This window comes from Macadamia integrifolia, chromosome 10 (genome assembly GCF_013358625.1).
Source record: "Macadamia integrifolia cultivar HAES 741 chromosome 10, SCU_Mint_v3, whole genome shotgun sequence".
NCBI classification, from domain to species: domain Eukaryota; kingdom Viridiplantae; phylum Streptophyta; class Magnoliopsida; order Proteales; family Proteaceae; genus Macadamia; species Macadamia integrifolia.
The window spans coordinates 2,860,955-2,877,790 of NC_056566.1; the positions used below are offsets into that span (position 1 = coordinate 2,860,955).

Sequence of the window (16,836 nt, forward strand, 5' to 3'; positions counted from 1 at the left end):
GATCACTAATTGGCGCCCAATTAATTAGAGAGGAGCTGAATACAAAGGGGCAAACAACATCCAGTAATGGAAGCCCAATATCACATGGTGTCACTTCCATGCTCTAAACAAGCATATTCACAAGTCAAAAGAAGCGAGCTAATCAATTTTCTAGAGTAAAGACTGTTTCTCCATCCAAATTGAAATAGAAAGTCGAAGCAATCCATTCATGCAGAACAGAAACAGTACCTTCTTGATGGGTGCTTCTGTATTTTATGTATATATTGCTGAACTTTTCTAATTCAATTTGGATGGAGAAGCGCTCTTACAAACATTGTAAGAACCATGGAGTTAACTTTTCACATGCAATAGCAACAATAAACTTTACTTGCTCCAATTTAAATACTTTATTTCTAGGCAACCATTGGTCCTTTGGTGGAGTCAATAAAAATCATTGTTCATACAGTTTTGTTCAACAAATTCTGACAAATCAGAAAAACATGGCTCTTGCGCGGTGATTTCTGGGTTCTACTTGGCGAGCAAACTTTTCTTGAATAATTTCATCGATGGACACTGTAACAGTTTAACCACATTGTCGCAGATCAAAAATGCCGATACCCATCAACACTCTATATAGTAAAAATCCTTCATCTACTCATCGGTTACACAGCCTCTTGAAGCTGTTTGCACATTCTTGATATACTGAAATAAAGACTTATCTTTCATTACCGATGTACATTTAAACACACCAACAATATATTTGTTCTGTGAAATGAAATAGTTCTTACTGACCTTGTATAGAACTCCTTTGGTAGCTTTGTATGCTGGTGCAGTCCATTTCTTTCTTCGCTCAGCCATCTCCTCATCTGTTACCTGAACATCCATTCTTCTCTTCACTGCATCAATAGTGATGATATCTCCATTTTCGATGAGACCAATTTGACCACCCTCCTGGAAGCACATAATCCATTCTGTTCATGATTGGGCTCCCTCAATTTTTGGTTATGTTTTTCTTCTTTAATCTAAACATAGACTCTACATAAAAGCAACCATAGGGCCCAAAATGAGAAAATGAGTAAACCTTGCATTAATACAAGTAAAAGCAGCTGCCTTTACAAGGACACTGTATGGCCAGAAAATCAGCAGTCAGACAGAGTACCCCTGTACAATTGAGATCATCCAATACAGACAAAGTTGACTGTTGATAACTGCTAAAAATTTCTGGATCCCTCTCCCCAGGCAGATCTGGAAAGTCAGGCCAAATATCGAGGCAAACCCTCTTTAAGTTTATTTCATCAATAATTTGTTAAATAATGTCATGTAAATAAGTAAAAATTGGGTTCACAAAAGGTTGAGGTGACTCCCTGCCGGTAATCATACATAAGCAGCTAGGCTCATACATAACCCTTGTCTTTATCCAACCAACAGCCTACTTGCACCAATACCCTAGTAAGAGGTAATATAGTTGCACATATTGGAGGTCATAAAAAATCACAGAAACACTTGCACATATTGGAGGTTATGCAGGATATCGCATCAAAAGAGGTGATACAGATAGTTTTCTATGCTCTTTACTTATTTCTCATGTTAGAATTCAGAGAAACTGTGTTTTCCTCCCCATGCTTAGTACCGAATGCCCTAAGCCCCTCATTTTAATCATAGAATATCCCTAGATATATATTAAGTGTTAAACAAGCAAAGCATGTGAATGATACTGATGTGAATTTTCAGGGTTGTCTTCATCAAAAAGCAAGTGATTTCAAATCTCCAAATTCCCCAAGTGACCCTCGCTCTGTCAGTAGCGGAATTCCATTGCCAGGTGAGGGATCATGATCCAATTCATGGGATAGGCTTGAAAGTCTAAAGTACGTCCAAACATCACCTCTTCATCTCTCCTCATTCTTCCCCAAACCTGCATTCTTCTCGTTTTCTTCAAATGTCCATGGGCCGGTTAAAGATGAACAATACAGCACATGATAAAGATATACTAAACCAAAAAAGTTCAAGCAGATAGTAGTTAAACTAGAATGACCAAGGCACCTGTGCTTCAGGGCATATGTGACCAACAACATATCCATGTGAAGCCCCTGAAAATCTACCATCGGTTAACAAAGCAACATCCTGCAAAGTTCAAAGAGGATAATCAGAAAAGAAGTCAGAACCTCAAAACGAAACAGAAATTACATCACCAACTAGACAGAAAAAATCCTACTGCACAACTACATTACCAATTAAATCCCACCACAAAGCCTTCAAAAACAGAATTAAGAAATATACAATAAAACCCATGATCAAAGACTTAGTAATCCAATATAATAGTAAAAACAAATAGGGTTAAGTTATTCAGGATGGATTGTCCTGTTAATTTTGTGAGGACGACCCAAGATTCTTCCACATGGTAGATCAGATTGGGCCCAGATTTCGTGGACAGGTAGATCTCTCAAGACCTCAGACTATAATGTCAAGTTTCAGCCCAAACAGAGTTTGGAAGTGCCAAAATAAAGCTCCGAAAATCTAGGGACTACAAGAAGGTGCATGGGAATACATAGACGGCTGAAAAATAGAAGGATGCATGACAATACACAGAAGGGAATTTGGTTGAATTAGTTCCTGAAATTTGACATGTGGCTAATCCAACCCCAACCTAGACCTATCTATCAAATGATCAGAATTGCCACATCATTCCATCAAATGACTAAGATTGGTGGACCACCCTGATAAGCTTATCAGGTTGGCCCGTTTAAAACAACTTTTGCCAAATATAATTTAGGGTTAATTACTTGGACACCTCTTGTAGTACGGCCAGATTGCTTGACACCTCAAAATTTTGAGAAGTTTACTTGAAGCCCCATGAAGCCTGACAGTGTTAATCTGCTGTTAGTAGTTGAATGAAAAGACCATCTTACAAACTTGTGAAGTTAAAATGACCATAATATCCACATCCCCTTCCTCTGTTAATTTTAGCAGCTCACTGCTGCCACTGCTGTATAGGTAGACACAGGCTGCCGCCAGTCACCCCAGCCACCGGTGAAGACTGCCAGCCCTACAGTGGACGACGGTAAGGCTCCGATAACTCCAAAAGAGGGACAAAACGCCGGAAAAAAAGTGGTTTCAGAATTTGAACCAGTTTTTCCCCCAATCCAACTCTCCCGGCCTCACTCACTCTCCCTTTGATGCAAAAGCGCTTTGATGGATCGACCCGAACCCATTCAAAAGCCCGGACCAAGAACCGGATCCAAGTTTGGTAGTTGATCAGTAGGGTATTTAGAATATTTATTTTATTTGTCTAAGATATGTAATCTTTTATTTTAGGTAATTTCCGGTAGCCATTAGACAAGTAGAAATTTCCAATTTTAGTTTTATTGTGTTTCTATTTTATTAATCTCGGCTTTAGGAAGTAATTAGGAGTTTCTATTTCAGTTTTAGATTTTAATTAGGAAATTTTTTATTTCAGTTTAATAGAAATTGGCAGGTAACCCAAGTTGTTGGGAGATGAAAAAGAATAAAGAATTGAGCTTGTGAAATGCATGCATGGCTGTGTGCTGCCCCCCCTCTCTCCCCCACACCTCTTTTCCCTGCGATCTCTCATCCCCCCCCCCCCCCCCTACACATCTTGTTTTCTCTTCCCTCGAGTGACCCTCTTTCTCCTCCTTCTTCTTACACTTCTTTTCTGGTTTCTGTGCTGTTCCAGCAACCCTATCAGTCCAGCAAGAGAGGTATCGATCCACCTTGATTCTTCATCTGTCCATCTCAGATTCTAGGCACTAAGCCGATACCCTAGGGCGACCCAGGCCGCCAAATCTGAGACCCAATAGTTCCCTGAACTGGAATTTCTAACCTGAGTTTCAGGTCTGGTCTCTGTCCTACATCCAGAATTTAATTCAGAGCCTCCATATTGAATTCTGGGCTGCTGTTTCAAGCCACTGGCTGTGAGAAATAAGATATCATTGTGTTGCGACCCTCCAGAAATTTCAGGTCAATCCAAGGCTAAACCAGGGAGCTCTTTCTCTCGAAGCTTTGCTAGTTTTCCACCGCCTGGATCTCTTTTCCCAGCTTGAAGACATAATGTAGACAAGGGTAGGGGTCTAACCAAGTCTCAACTGCAGGAACTTTTAAACAAAGAACAACCAAAACCAGCCCCGAATATATATCAGAAATCAGACTTCAAATAACAGTCCAGAAATACTATCGATCTCAAGGAACAGTAACACAAAAAACAAACAGAACAGCAGTAGCCCTTAGAACTAAACCAGGGACTGAATAAGATTACTAACAGATTCAAGTTAACAAAATACACGATCAGTAGTCCAGGAATCAGTAGCAATACCAGCAGAAATAACAATTTCAGAAAATAGAAGCTACAGACCACTAGAAGACAAAAATATAGAGATTTTGAAGATCTCACTAATGGCTGCACAGAAATAGCCCAAATTTGGATTGATCCTTAATGGGGAATGGGAGAACAATCGACCAGAATTGGAGAGCAAACTGACGGTTGGAACTAATACCAACAGTAGAGGTCAACTGGCTCTTTTGTCAGAAAATCTGGGCAGAAATCAGAGATATAAATACCTGAATGTTTTGACAGCAGTAGAACCTTGAAAACAAACTTGAAAGAAATAAGAAAGCTTGAAGAAAACCTCTTGGACTTCACGTTGCAAGGAGTCGAATGGATCACACACCAAACCTTTCTCTTTGATAAAACAAGCCTATTTTGATTATTAATCTGCATCAAGACAACTCAATCGTGGGTTGTTTCTTTAAGGAACTACATGTTTATTTTCCAGGTTTATCCCCACTCTTCTATTCTAATTATGTGTTTGTCCCTTCTTTTCCTTCCATTCCAAGAACACTCCTCCCCTTTCATATGTTTCTTCTTCTAAAGTGGGGATTCAAGAAGTCTTCTAGGTCTTTGTCTTGTGTAAAAGTCTTTTTGTTTTATTTCCATATTGTTGCCCCTCCTTTCCCTCCTTATTACATCTTGCCGTTAAATTGTTTGCTATTCCTAGTTTGTCCCTAAACAATAAATGGTAACTCCCTTCAAATCCCTTAGCTTCTTTAGTAGCTATTAACTCTGGTATGTTACAAGACCGCCATTGATTATGATGTTTGTGCAATTTTTTAATTAAGTGGGTCCTAAGCAATCTGATTCCGTTTTGGAACCCAGATCCACATCACCACTCCAATGAGGGTGAACTACTTAACCTGGAATCAGATCCGAGTTTGTAGGATGGGGTTTAGTTTTCCCATGGAAAAAAAGCGTTGGATTTGCAGAGGAGGATGCAAGATTTGGGAGCAGAGGGTGGGGATGGGGCGACTCCCCTTTACTTCTTGGACGTAATGGAATTTTTTCTTCTAAGTTTTAGTGAGTTGGAGTTGTTGGATTGGTTCTTCTGGGATTCTAATATGTCCCAAGATCAATTTCTATTTTGATTAAGTGGTTTTGTTGCTTTCTAGGCAGCTGGTTTTAGGTCTTTAGTTGATTGGGTTTTCTTAAAGCTAAACCTTTGAATTTTCTTCTCCTAGCTTCAGTGCTTCACTGAATGACTGAACTTCGTTCCTGTAGGGAGGCCTTCAAGTCTTTCTTTATATTTTTGTGGTTTCTAAGCTGCTTTTTTTCTGTTTGCTGCAACTCTCGCAGCACACCATCCCTTGCTTTCTCACCCCCCATCGGGCTTCCTCCTACCGGCCACTCCACTCTCTACAGCACCCTCCATCATCCACTGTTCCCTTCCGCATCAATTGCAGAGCTCTGCAAACTCTTCATCCCGAAGGCACCATCCTTTCCGGTTTAGCGGCTTTACAATCCGAATTGAAGCAACCGATCTTTGCTGAAGAAGACGACGACATCAAAGCTCTCAAGTATTTGTTTTTTATGAGAACTGAAAAAAAAAAAAAACTTAGTTTGTTCTTCTCCGGCGTCTGCAAATCGCCACAGCAAGAGAGAAAGAGAGTGAAGGTTTGTTCAATGATGAAAGGGAAGGCATCTTCCCTTATTTTAGTGAAAGGGTATAAGGGCCTATTCACTAACCTTGAAGGGTAGTTTGGGCATTTAGGATCTTCCAACCCATGACGCCATCACTAAACGGTGACTGACTAACGGACAGGTGCTAGTTCTAATAAATCTTAAATGCAAGGGTGGTTCAAATAAACTTTTCAAATTTTGGGGTTTCAAGCAATCTGGCCATAGTACAAGGATGTCCAAGTAATTAACCCTATTGTTTAATAGCAAGTCACTAGAAACTTCTGAAAAGTCTGATAAAGCAGCACTAAGAATTAGAAACAAAAGTTCATCTTTTCTTCATTGGCTATTATAACACAACTCAACTAAACAAAGCCTCACCCAGCTAAATGGGTTCTGCTACATGTATCCTATTTCGGCCTTCAACTCTATTTAAAGCTCTGTTTGTTGTCAATGCAAAGCCATTCATATATTTTCACTTCTTCCCATGTCATTTTTGGCCTACCCCCAAAATTTATGACTGCAATGTGTTAATCTACCTGGAAAAGGATAGAGATGCGGCACATTTTTCCTCACATTGTGATGTCCCAGGTAGATGGTATGATACTTTTTCAGGTGCTATTTTGAAAATGCTCGAACAGGACCTAGAAACACTTCTAGCGATTTTCTTGAGTGAGACACGCAAGAGAACCAACAGACCTAATAGTTTCATGATGGATCACTGAGATCTCTTTTCGTTACTTCTTCTATTATGAAAACACTATAAATCAACTAACATTAATACATCCCAAAGATATTTTTGGGAATCTTACCTTTAAGTTTATAATGTTATTCAGTAAATTGCATGTTTCAATTATTCCAGATTGCGTTGTCTCTATTTCTTTATTTTTATTTCAATAAAATGAGTCAATTCAAGGTATAGTTTTTCTTACTTTTCTAGGTCTTATTTTCAAATCTCAAAGTTTCCCTGTTCATCTTGATTTTTGTGTTGCAAAGGAAATTTTACATTGTTATATGTCTAGCCTACGATCACAAGAATCCAATGTGCTTATGTAAAGTTATAACCAGAACACAGGTAGAGAATCAGTCTGTGACAAGATTTATCTATTTGGACTTTAAAGTCGACGTAGGATTCTCACTGAACCAAAAATAAGCCCCTTTGATGCAGATAAAACATAGTATTGGGCTTATTTTAGCGCAAAGAAGCCTTGGGTTGGATTATATATGTATTGGTGCTAGTCAATTGGGGTTTTTATAGTAATAGGCCACTTTAATGGGCCCAAAATATAGGTAAGAGATAGGCATATGGGATTTACTTTGTTAGTTTAGTTTGAGTTTTTTATTTCATTAAGTATTTGTCATTTCCTTGGTTGCTAAGAATATGATAGTGTTCTATTATAGAACTCCTATTGCTATATTTGATAGAGAGTTTTAATCATATGAGACACCTATTCTAACTAGTTACGATGGAGTTTTAGTTATAAGGGGCATCTATTCCTATAATGGATAGAGTTTCCTATTTCTTTCTTCCAGGTAAGCACACTTACAGTTTCTACGTATTGATGTAAAATCCATTGAGCTCCATATGATTTTGCTATTGAATAAAATTGGCTTTCGTTGCCTCTATGTTCTGAAGGATCCAGAATGCTTTGTTGTGGATGCAACAACCCTTGGTGGGATGCTAAGGATGGTTGATGAAATGTCAGTCCAGTTCCAGGTGGGATATTTTGTTCATATTTTTCGTCTATTCCTCCATTCTTCTAGTCTATCATTGATCAGGTTAATAATTTCTGGTTTTCTGTTCGGTTATTTTTCAGGTTCTGGTTGCTAGAAATTTCTGCTTCTCATTGTTTACATCTCAGAAAAGGCACTCCCCTAGGTTCCCCTAGGCATGCATTATCGACTACATGTAATATAGCAATGATAATTTTATATAATTATGTTTACAAGCAGCATAGAAGCCATATCAACGCAATATGATATAATTATGCTAGTAATGGCCTAATATGCGAAAACCAACATATAATAGATGAAGCAACAACAACAACAACAATCATAACCTTATCCCAACTAAATGGGTTCGGCTACATGGATCCGATATGAAAATTAGAAAAATGAAGATAAGAAAAGAAGGTAAAGCGGTAGGGAAAGATGCATTATGGGAACATTCCCTATAAGGGGTCGGCAACATGGGTCCTTGTCCACAAAACTCTGACCGAAGTCATACTAGTAGCAAGCCCTACCATTTGCATATCTTTTCTTACCACTTCCCTAATAGCCATTTTAGGCCTGCCCCTACCTCTTCTAGCTCCCTCCAAATGAATCTAGTCTCTCTTCTTTACTGGGCATCCATAGGTCTCCGTTGAACATGGCTATACTACCTCAACCAGCTCTCACGGAGCTTGTCCTGGATTGGTGCGACCCCCACATCGTTTCTAATACAATCATTCCATACCCTATCTCTCCTGGCCTTGCCGCACAGCCCTCTCAACATTCTCATCTCCGCTACACTCAATTTATTCAAGGTACTCTTCTTGACTGCCCAACACTCCACTCCATACATCATAGTTGGTTGTATAATTGTTTTGTAAAATTTTCCCTTGAGTTTAATAGGTTTGTCATATAACACTCCCGATGCACCTCACCATTTCATCCACCTCACTTTAATCATGTGGGAAACATCATCCTTTATATCCCCCTCTTTGTAAATGATGGACCCCAGGTATTTAAAACAATCACTCTGGGGTAGCTCCTGTTCCTCAAGTTTCACCATTCCCTCCCCTCTAGATTGACTAAAGGGCCACATCATATATTCTGTCTTCGTTCTACTTATCATAAAACCTCTTGATTCCAAGCTTGATCTCCATAGCTCTAGTTTAGTATTAATCCCTTCCACAGTTTCATCTATTAGAACAATATCATCAGTGAATAGCATACATCACGGAACCGAGTCTTCGATGTGCCTGGTTAGATCATCCATAATGAATGCAAAAAAATAAGGACTTAGAGCAGATCCTTGGTGTAACCCAATTATGATTGGGTATTCATTACATTGACCCTTTGTCGTTTTGACACTCGTCACCACTCCCTCGTACATGTCCTTAATTATATCCACATAGTTAATCATGCCCCTTCTCTTCTGTAGGATAAAGCATAGAATATAATATAAGCATATTCATAAAAAAAAAAAAGCAATAAACATAAATCAAAGTAATTCGTGAAGTGTCAATAAGGCGTGTTGTTGCCTTGGACACAAGAAAGAGCCTAGATGCCTAGGGGGGACCTAGGTGACGCCTTGACAACTATGTATCTCAGTATTCAAACCTGATTTCATATTGGTAATCAGATAGTATTCTAAACAAACCCATGGTTTCAAAATTTGAAATTGGTTTTGATTTCTTGGAATGCTACTTCAAGTGGAGTTTTCTAGATTCCCATTGCCAATACGATTAGTCCATAACTCTGGATCTGACCATCTGATTTCAATCATATTTTGAGGAGTTATTCTATACCATTAAAGTGACATCCGACCAGAACATCACTCCCATCCGAGTTGTTGATTGTTGCTTGCTTATTGAATTTCTTCTAAACATGGTCTTTTCTCCTTCACTATGATTTTGGTTTTCAAATGAGTTTTTTAACCAAATCCCTTAGGTTTCTAGAAACCCATCAAGTGGTATTTATAGTTGTCAAGGCGTTGCCTAGGCGACGACTAAGCGTCCAAGCGGTTTGCCTGGGGCCTAGGTGACAGTCGCCTTGTTGCACTGCATGACGCCCTGTGTTTTGGCACTTATTTATGCCAAATGATATTTAAGTAAATGTTTTTTATATTTGTTATTTCATTTACTTAAGATATTATTCATAAATAAGCAAATACCCCTTATTTGAATCCAATAAAAATAGTTTAAAAATCAAATTCCAAAAGGATAAAAAGTCAACCCCCCAGTCCAAGAACAAAAACTGAATTTTGGTTATAGGAGTGATTTTCAACTTTTAAATGCTGGGTTTTTCTCAATTATGAAAATTTTATAAATTCTATCATGTTAAAACATTGCTGAAAACCAAAAGTCCGATAAAATAATTTTTTGTTTTGATATCCACAAAATTATTTTCATTCAGGAAATTTTAATAACATTCGCGCACTTAAAAATAAGTTTGACTAGAGCATAATTTTGTCATTACAACTCAGATTTAAGTAATCTTAGACTTGTTGGAAAACTGATTTTCTATTATAACTAATACAAAAAGTCTCATGTAAAAATAATATCATTTGACCAATCAAACTTATTATAGGACAAGAGAATTTCTCTAAATTTTGATTTTTTATAACTTAATATGACTTAATGTTAATTTTTTATGATTTAATATGGCTAAATGTTGATTTTTAATGACTTGATATTGCTTAATCTTGATTTTTTATGATACAAGGTATATATAGCTAACTAAATAATGTTAGAAAATAGGAAAAATAAAAAATAAAACTTGGTCACTTTGTTCGCCTTAAGGCGGGCGCTTTCTCGCCTAAGCACTTAGACAACCCTCCACCGTCTTGGTTCGCCTTGGCGCCGTGACAACTATGGTGGTATTAGTGCCATTGCCAATAGGGAACGAGGTCCTCTCAAGTGCACCAGCCACCCCAACGCACATCGGACGGCTGGGAAGCACTTGGGGTGTGCGCACCAGTGCTGCCAGCCGATCGATGTGTACTAGAGGGGCTGGCGCACTTGAGAAGATCCAGGTCCATCCAACAATGAGCCAAAACCTCCTGACGCAGCCACCCTAATGGAATCCCTCGGTCGAATGGTGGATGTTTATAAAATTTATCTAACTGACTTGTCATAGTAGAAGACGAGGCCAAGAGCAAGGACAAATTCGAGAAAATTCCACAAGAAACCATTAAATCTAATATGTTGTTCTTGAAGAGATAGAGTTCATGTTACTGCCTTGTTTCTTCGACGTGAAAGCACCACGACTTGAAGATTACATTCCCAACATCCGTGATCTGCCGGAGTATTGTTATGGATTGGAGCTGGATGTACATCACATGAAGTTGATTCCTCATGGATGCATATAAGGGAATTAATTGATTGCTTAACAAGTCTTCTGGCCTTTTAGTTAGATTTCTTTGTCAATTCCCTCATCATGTTGGATGAGTTGATTGTTTGATCGTGGGGAGCCATCTTCCGAAAGTCGTGAATGAGCTTCCATTTTCAAAACTTGAGGTCAAGATTTTTTCAAGTTGGGGAGAATTGAAGAAGATGAAACATAGAATTGGCTTATGTTAGTGGAAATAAGCCTTGGGTTGGCTTATAAATATGTTGGCCGTTGGACCTTTATTCCAATGGGTTTTTCTTCTAATAGGCCACTTTAATGGGCCTAAAATATGGGTAGAAGATAAGCATGAATGATTTACTTTATTACTTTAGTTTTAGTGTTTTATTTCATTAAGTAATTGTTATTTCCTTGGTTGTTAAGAATAGGAAAGAGTTGTGTATGAATAGAACTCCTATTCCTGCATTGGATAGAGTTATAATCACGTGGGACACCTATTCTAACTACTTAAAATGGAATTTTAGTTACAAGGGACATCTATTTCTTATTTTGGAGTTTCCTAGTTCATCTTTCCTGTTTCAAGTACATTTTCTTTTCCTATAGTAAGTATACTTTTAGTTTCTGCATATAGAGCTACATATGATTTTGCTATTGAATAAAATTGGTTTTTGCTGCCACTATGTTCTGTGGGATTCAGAATGCTAAGGATAGTTGATGAGATGTCAGCCTACTTCCAGGTGCGATGCTTGGTTCATATCTTTCTTCAATTCCTCGATTCTTCTAGTCTATCATTGATTCATGTTAGTAATTTCTGGTTTTCTGTTCAGTTATTCTTCATGTTCTTGTTGCTAGAAATTTCTATTTGTCATTTTTTACATCTCAGTTTTCAAATCTGATTTCATATTTGGTAACTGGATAGTATTATAGATACACCCACAGTTTCAAAATTTCATTTGGTGTCATTGCTTGAGTCCTACTTCAAGTGGGATATAGAGTCCTATTGCCAGTAGGATTAGTCCATAACTCCAGATCTGACCATCTGGTTTCAATCATATTTTGAGGAATTATTCTAGACCATTAAAGTGGCATCCGACCAGATTTTCAATCCCATCTGAACTGTTGATTGTTACTTATTGAAGTTCTTCTAAATTTAGTCCTCTCCCTGGTTTTCAAATGAGTTTCTGAACCTAATCCCTCAGGCTTCTAAAGACCCATCACCCCTCATAATTGATTTTTCAACAATAACGAGTGAAGGATTGCTATGTTATTGCTGCCATTTTGAAGTTTTACTTCAAATATCTTGAAGTTGCACTAAGGCATAAGGATCTGAAATGGTTAGAAACATAACCTTTCCCTCTTCCTTTTCAGTCTCAAGAAACATCTCCTTTCCCCTACATTTATTATTCTATACAAATAGAATAATCTTTTTGCTGCAAAGAGAGAGAGATGAATATTATAAGTATACCTTCCCAAGACCTGCCCCCATTATTGCGCTCGTTGGTGTTAACATCTCAGGCATGCCTGGTCCTCCTTTGGGTCCCTCTCCTCTAATAACAATAACTTTTCCCTTCAAAGTGACAAAGACAATATGAGCAAAAACTCAGAAAAATTCTACATCTATAGGCCATTCTCTTGAATACAACTTCTCCCTGAAACAAATGTAATGGAATGTGGCTTATTCACTTATGGATATGGCCTTGATGAAGAAAATGACCACATAGAGCATGAAATAGAAAAACAAGATCCATCTATATATGATCCAATCAATATGTACATAACCAAACCTGAAACATTAATCTAGTTTCCTAATGGCAAAGGGGCCAAAAACATGACTGGAGCATCTTAATGGCAAAAACCTCAAATTAAACAACTTAACAGGAGCTACAGTTAGCCTCAAATGACTGGTGTCACTAAACATCTGGAAAATAAGGCAACAAGAAATTGCCCCTGATGACTTAATAAGACCACTGAAATTTTTCAGTAGCTGTCTTTGACAGCACAAAATTAGTGTATTGAAAGATAAGGCTTAATTTCCTTTTAAATACCTGATTCCCTTCTGGACAGAAATCATCTTTCAGAAATACTAAGATTATTTTTTAGCACTGTCAGAAAAAGGCAGCATTGTCTGCCGTATACTGGTCAGATGAATACTCAACCATCCAGTGTCCAACGAAACTTCAATGTTGCAGTCATATTTAAGAAAATATGTTACCGACCAGCCAAGACAGTGCTCAAAATTGTATAGTTCAAGAGCACCTATCAACTATTCCTGTAGGTTCAAGAGCTGCGTTATTTCCTAAATATATCAGATTGATACGTAATTGATGAAAGATTTAGATTCTGCAAGGTCGCTTGCTTGCTCTCTCTGCTGATGGCCATGCCGAAGGTGGAGTTTGCAAGTAGGCCTAGCGGTTTCTGTCATGTTCTTTCGGTTTTCCCTTGTTGTTTTTCATTCTTATTTTAATAAAAGTATCCTTTTAGCTAAATAAAAAAAAGATAAGTAATTGATGAAGAAAAAATTATCCATTCATACCTGAAAACTCATAGGATTCTCCGATATGGCTGCTATCATAGACTCTTCACCTTCAAAAACAAGAGCAGGACCTGCCAAACACATGCTATTCTCACATGATATGGACAACTCAGCATACAGAAATATGCAGACAGCTATGGGAAAAGACAATGCAGGAACTATGTAGAACACAACACCTGAGAAAAATAGTCCTTCTTTTCCAGTAATTTTCGCCACAGAACCCTCAGGAGCTAGATTGCCATACAATATCTGGAGATGACCTGTCTGTTTGATGGGGTTTTCTCGTGTTCTTATAATTTGCTGGAAAAACAGAGGCAGAAAAGATAGAAGTTTTCATTTCCAGATTGCATTGACGACAAAACAGAGGAAAAAGAACTTTCCCTATCTTACCTGTCCTTCAGCCAAAGGAAGGAAAAGTTTTGCATTTTCTGCCAGTGTCTTCCCAGTAACTAAAAAGTACAGTTGTTTCAAGTCACATTACAATCAGGAGGGACTGGAACACCCATCACAAGTTCACAACAGATGCACTTACCAGTCATACAGTCCCCATCTAAAAGCCCTTGCTCCAAAAGGTAGCGTATGATAGCTGGTGTCCCTCCAATCTACAAGCACAAATGTTAATTTAATGTCCAGAAAAATGTAAAAGGGTGGGATGGGGTGGGGGGGGGGGGAGTGGGAGGGAGATGGATATGCTTCTTGAAAACTGCAATATGAAGGGCTCATGTTAAACCAACACAACGATAGAAAAATTCAGATACTCCTTCCTCAGCCAGGCAAATCCATGAGTCCCAGAAACAAAATTATAAAAAGAAAGCACCGGTTATCCATAAATCATTTGCGTTCAGCATACCTTGTGTACATCCTCCATGACATATTTGCCACTTGGCTTCAGATCAGCGAGGAAGGGAACCTTGTCGCTGACCTTCTGAAAATCATCTAGAGTTAACTGCAGACCAACAGACCTGCCAAGGAGGTCACCAGTTAATGCTTCAAGAAGCAATTACTGGAATAGATGAGAAAAGATACAGTATGCTCCCTCACCTAGCTATGGCAATCAAATGTAAGACAGCATTGGTTGACCCACCAAGAGCCATAACGATAACCATTGCATTGTGCAACGATTTGTGAGTGATAATATCTTGTGGTTTCAGGTCCATTTTGATTAAATCCAAAAGATATTTTCCAGCTAAATGACATTCATCCAACTTCAATGGGTCTTCTGCTGGCGTGGAAGAGCTTTGCCAGAAATTAATAAGAAAATGGATCAATTGAAAAATAAGTGGTAGCAAAATGCGACAATCTCAAGAGAGAGAAAAAGAAGCAACAATTTTCTAGTTGGTTTAACAATTTGCATGATGGTGCAACAAACGTAATTTCTACCTGTAGGGCAGTGACATGCCCATTGCCTCAATGGCTGAAGCCATAGTATTTGCTGTATACATCCCCCCACAAGCACCAGCTCCCGGGCATGAATTGCGTATGACATTCATTCTCTGGTCATCAGTGATTGAGCCACTAACATACTCTCCATAACACTGCAAAGAGCATAACCAGAATTTGGAAAAATTAGTCATGTAGCTATACAACACTGCAAACTGTAAAGGATGCTGACTTGCATACTAGCACATTCTTGTTTAGGTATGCCTCTACATGCAAATAAGAAAAACAATGGATTATACAACAAATTACAAACACAAACCGCGAAAAGCTATGACTGTATTAGGGACAATGTGTATGCCATCTGCAGACCGAAAGAAGTACCACACCCCTAATGGTATTTTGAGATACAGAAACAATTGAGAAGAAATGGAAGGAATAAACATTGGGCAGCTGATCATCTGTGACACCATTGGGAAGCTTGCTTTTTGTGCCGCCATAAACCACATTTGGACGGAGAGAAATCTTCGTAGATGGACATCCAACTCCTGCTCCTTTGATGGGATTTGGAAGGCCATCTCCTTCGATGTCTCCACCAAAGTTGCCTCCATCCCGTCTGCTCGGTCCCGACTCCCCCTGGAACAAACACATCATCCACTCATGGAATCTCCCGCTATCTTTTCTCCCTCCCCACCCCTTGAGGGTCTGTATCCTCTAGTTTTTCTTTGGTTGGGCTTGTCCCTTTGTATGGCCTTGTGCCCTCCCCTCCCCTCCTTCCCTTTGTATAGTTCTTTCTTCTTGGGTTAATATATATTTTATTCATCCAAAAAAAAAAAACATTGGGCAGCAATAACAGCTCATAAAATGCACGAACATTAAAAAAATAAACAAGCAATTAAAATATCAGTCCATCAGCTGTGAAGAATCAACCAAAAAGCAAGGAACACAACCACACTATAACAGTATTAACAGAAAATAATTAAGCACACCTGAAAGGCTGATATTATATCATAAGTATGATCCTGAACATGACCAGGCTGCATACAAACCATATGGAACGAGTAAGTGATCGCAAAATAAATACATATAAAATGAAATTCCTTACAAGTAAGGAATTTGCAAATCAAATAACTTCTGAAGCAAGCCCCGTTGTGACTATATGAATAGTAGAAACCTGGAGCACCTAACTTAGGCATTAAAGTGACTGAATTTATCGCAATAGGGCCACAAGAGCCAGAAAGGAAAAAATACATTCTTTTAAACATATACAACCACATATTACTAAATAAAGAAATAGATAGACTTCTGACTGGCAAAAAACTAGAATGTATTAGTACAAAACAAAGCAAAAGAAAAATCAACTTCTAATAAAGGAACAAGCATGGTTCTAAATGTATGAGATTTCACTGATTTCGACAAGGCCGAGATGAAACAACAGATGAATCACAGTATCAACCTTGAGTCGTTACTATGGCCTTTATACAAAAGCACCATTTTGCTTGTATTTTTGCCACATAACATCATCAAATTTCTGGAATATGCTGCTGGGGGTTGCCACATCTCTCCAAAGACTTTTACCGGTTGCTACATATTGGTGAAGATTTAGCTACATTCAATAGTTCTAGGTAATGAACTTTTTCCAAAAATTATTATTATTATTATTATTTTTTTTAATTTTATTATTTATTATTTTTTGCAAAAAAGTATGATAAGCACCCCAAAGTTGATGATGAAATTTTTATGTCAGCCACCGAAGCCCAATCTATATGACATGGTGTCAGATATTTTTCTGGTTTCATAAATGGATTTTCCTAGAATAAAAAATGTGAAAAGGTTAAGGTTAATATCCAGTGGATGGGGCTCAATTTTATATATGGATGGTCAATCTAAGCGTCACTGAGTCCTTTTTTTTTCCTGTTGGTATATTTTTTAC

The 16,836-nt window shown here is 38.1% G+C and overlaps 1 protein-coding gene across 4 annotated transcripts in view; it reads right to left on the reverse strand.

Moving 5' to 3' along the window:
* Positions 1 to 362: 362 nt before the first annotated feature.
* LOC122090473 (dihydroxy-acid dehydratase, chloroplastic-like) overlaps positions 363 to 16,836 on the reverse strand; it is a 22,434-nt gene continuing 5,960 nt past the window's right edge. The window contains exons 3-14 of one of the 4 annotated variants that reach the window (XM_042660071.1): positions 15,893 to 15,940; positions 14,907 to 15,061; positions 14,568 to 14,762; positions 14,377 to 14,488; positions 14,059 to 14,128; positions 13,917 to 13,975; positions 13,703 to 13,826; positions 13,527 to 13,597; positions 12,459 to 12,560; positions 2,020 to 2,100; positions 772 to 930; positions 363 to 681 (exon numbers count right to left, since the gene is read on the reverse strand). In XM_042660071.1, the coding sequence (XP_042516005.1) occupies positions 631 to 681; positions 772 to 930; positions 2,020 to 2,100; positions 12,459 to 12,560; positions 13,527 to 13,597; positions 13,703 to 13,826; positions 13,917 to 13,975; positions 14,059 to 14,128; positions 14,377 to 14,488; positions 14,568 to 14,762; positions 14,907 to 15,061; positions 15,893 to 15,940 (1,227 nt within the window). In that variant the 3' untranslated portion in view covers positions 363 to 630. Of the gene's footprint in view, positions 682 to 771; positions 931 to 1,244; positions 1,892 to 2,019; positions 2,101 to 12,458; positions 12,561 to 13,526; positions 13,598 to 13,702; positions 13,827 to 13,916; positions 13,976 to 14,058; positions 14,129 to 14,376; positions 14,489 to 14,567; positions 14,763 to 14,906; positions 15,062 to 15,892; positions 15,941 to 16,836 lie in introns of those variants that run through there. The other 3 variants (XM_042660073.1, XM_042660072.1, XM_042660074.1) reach the window with 3 other exon arrangements.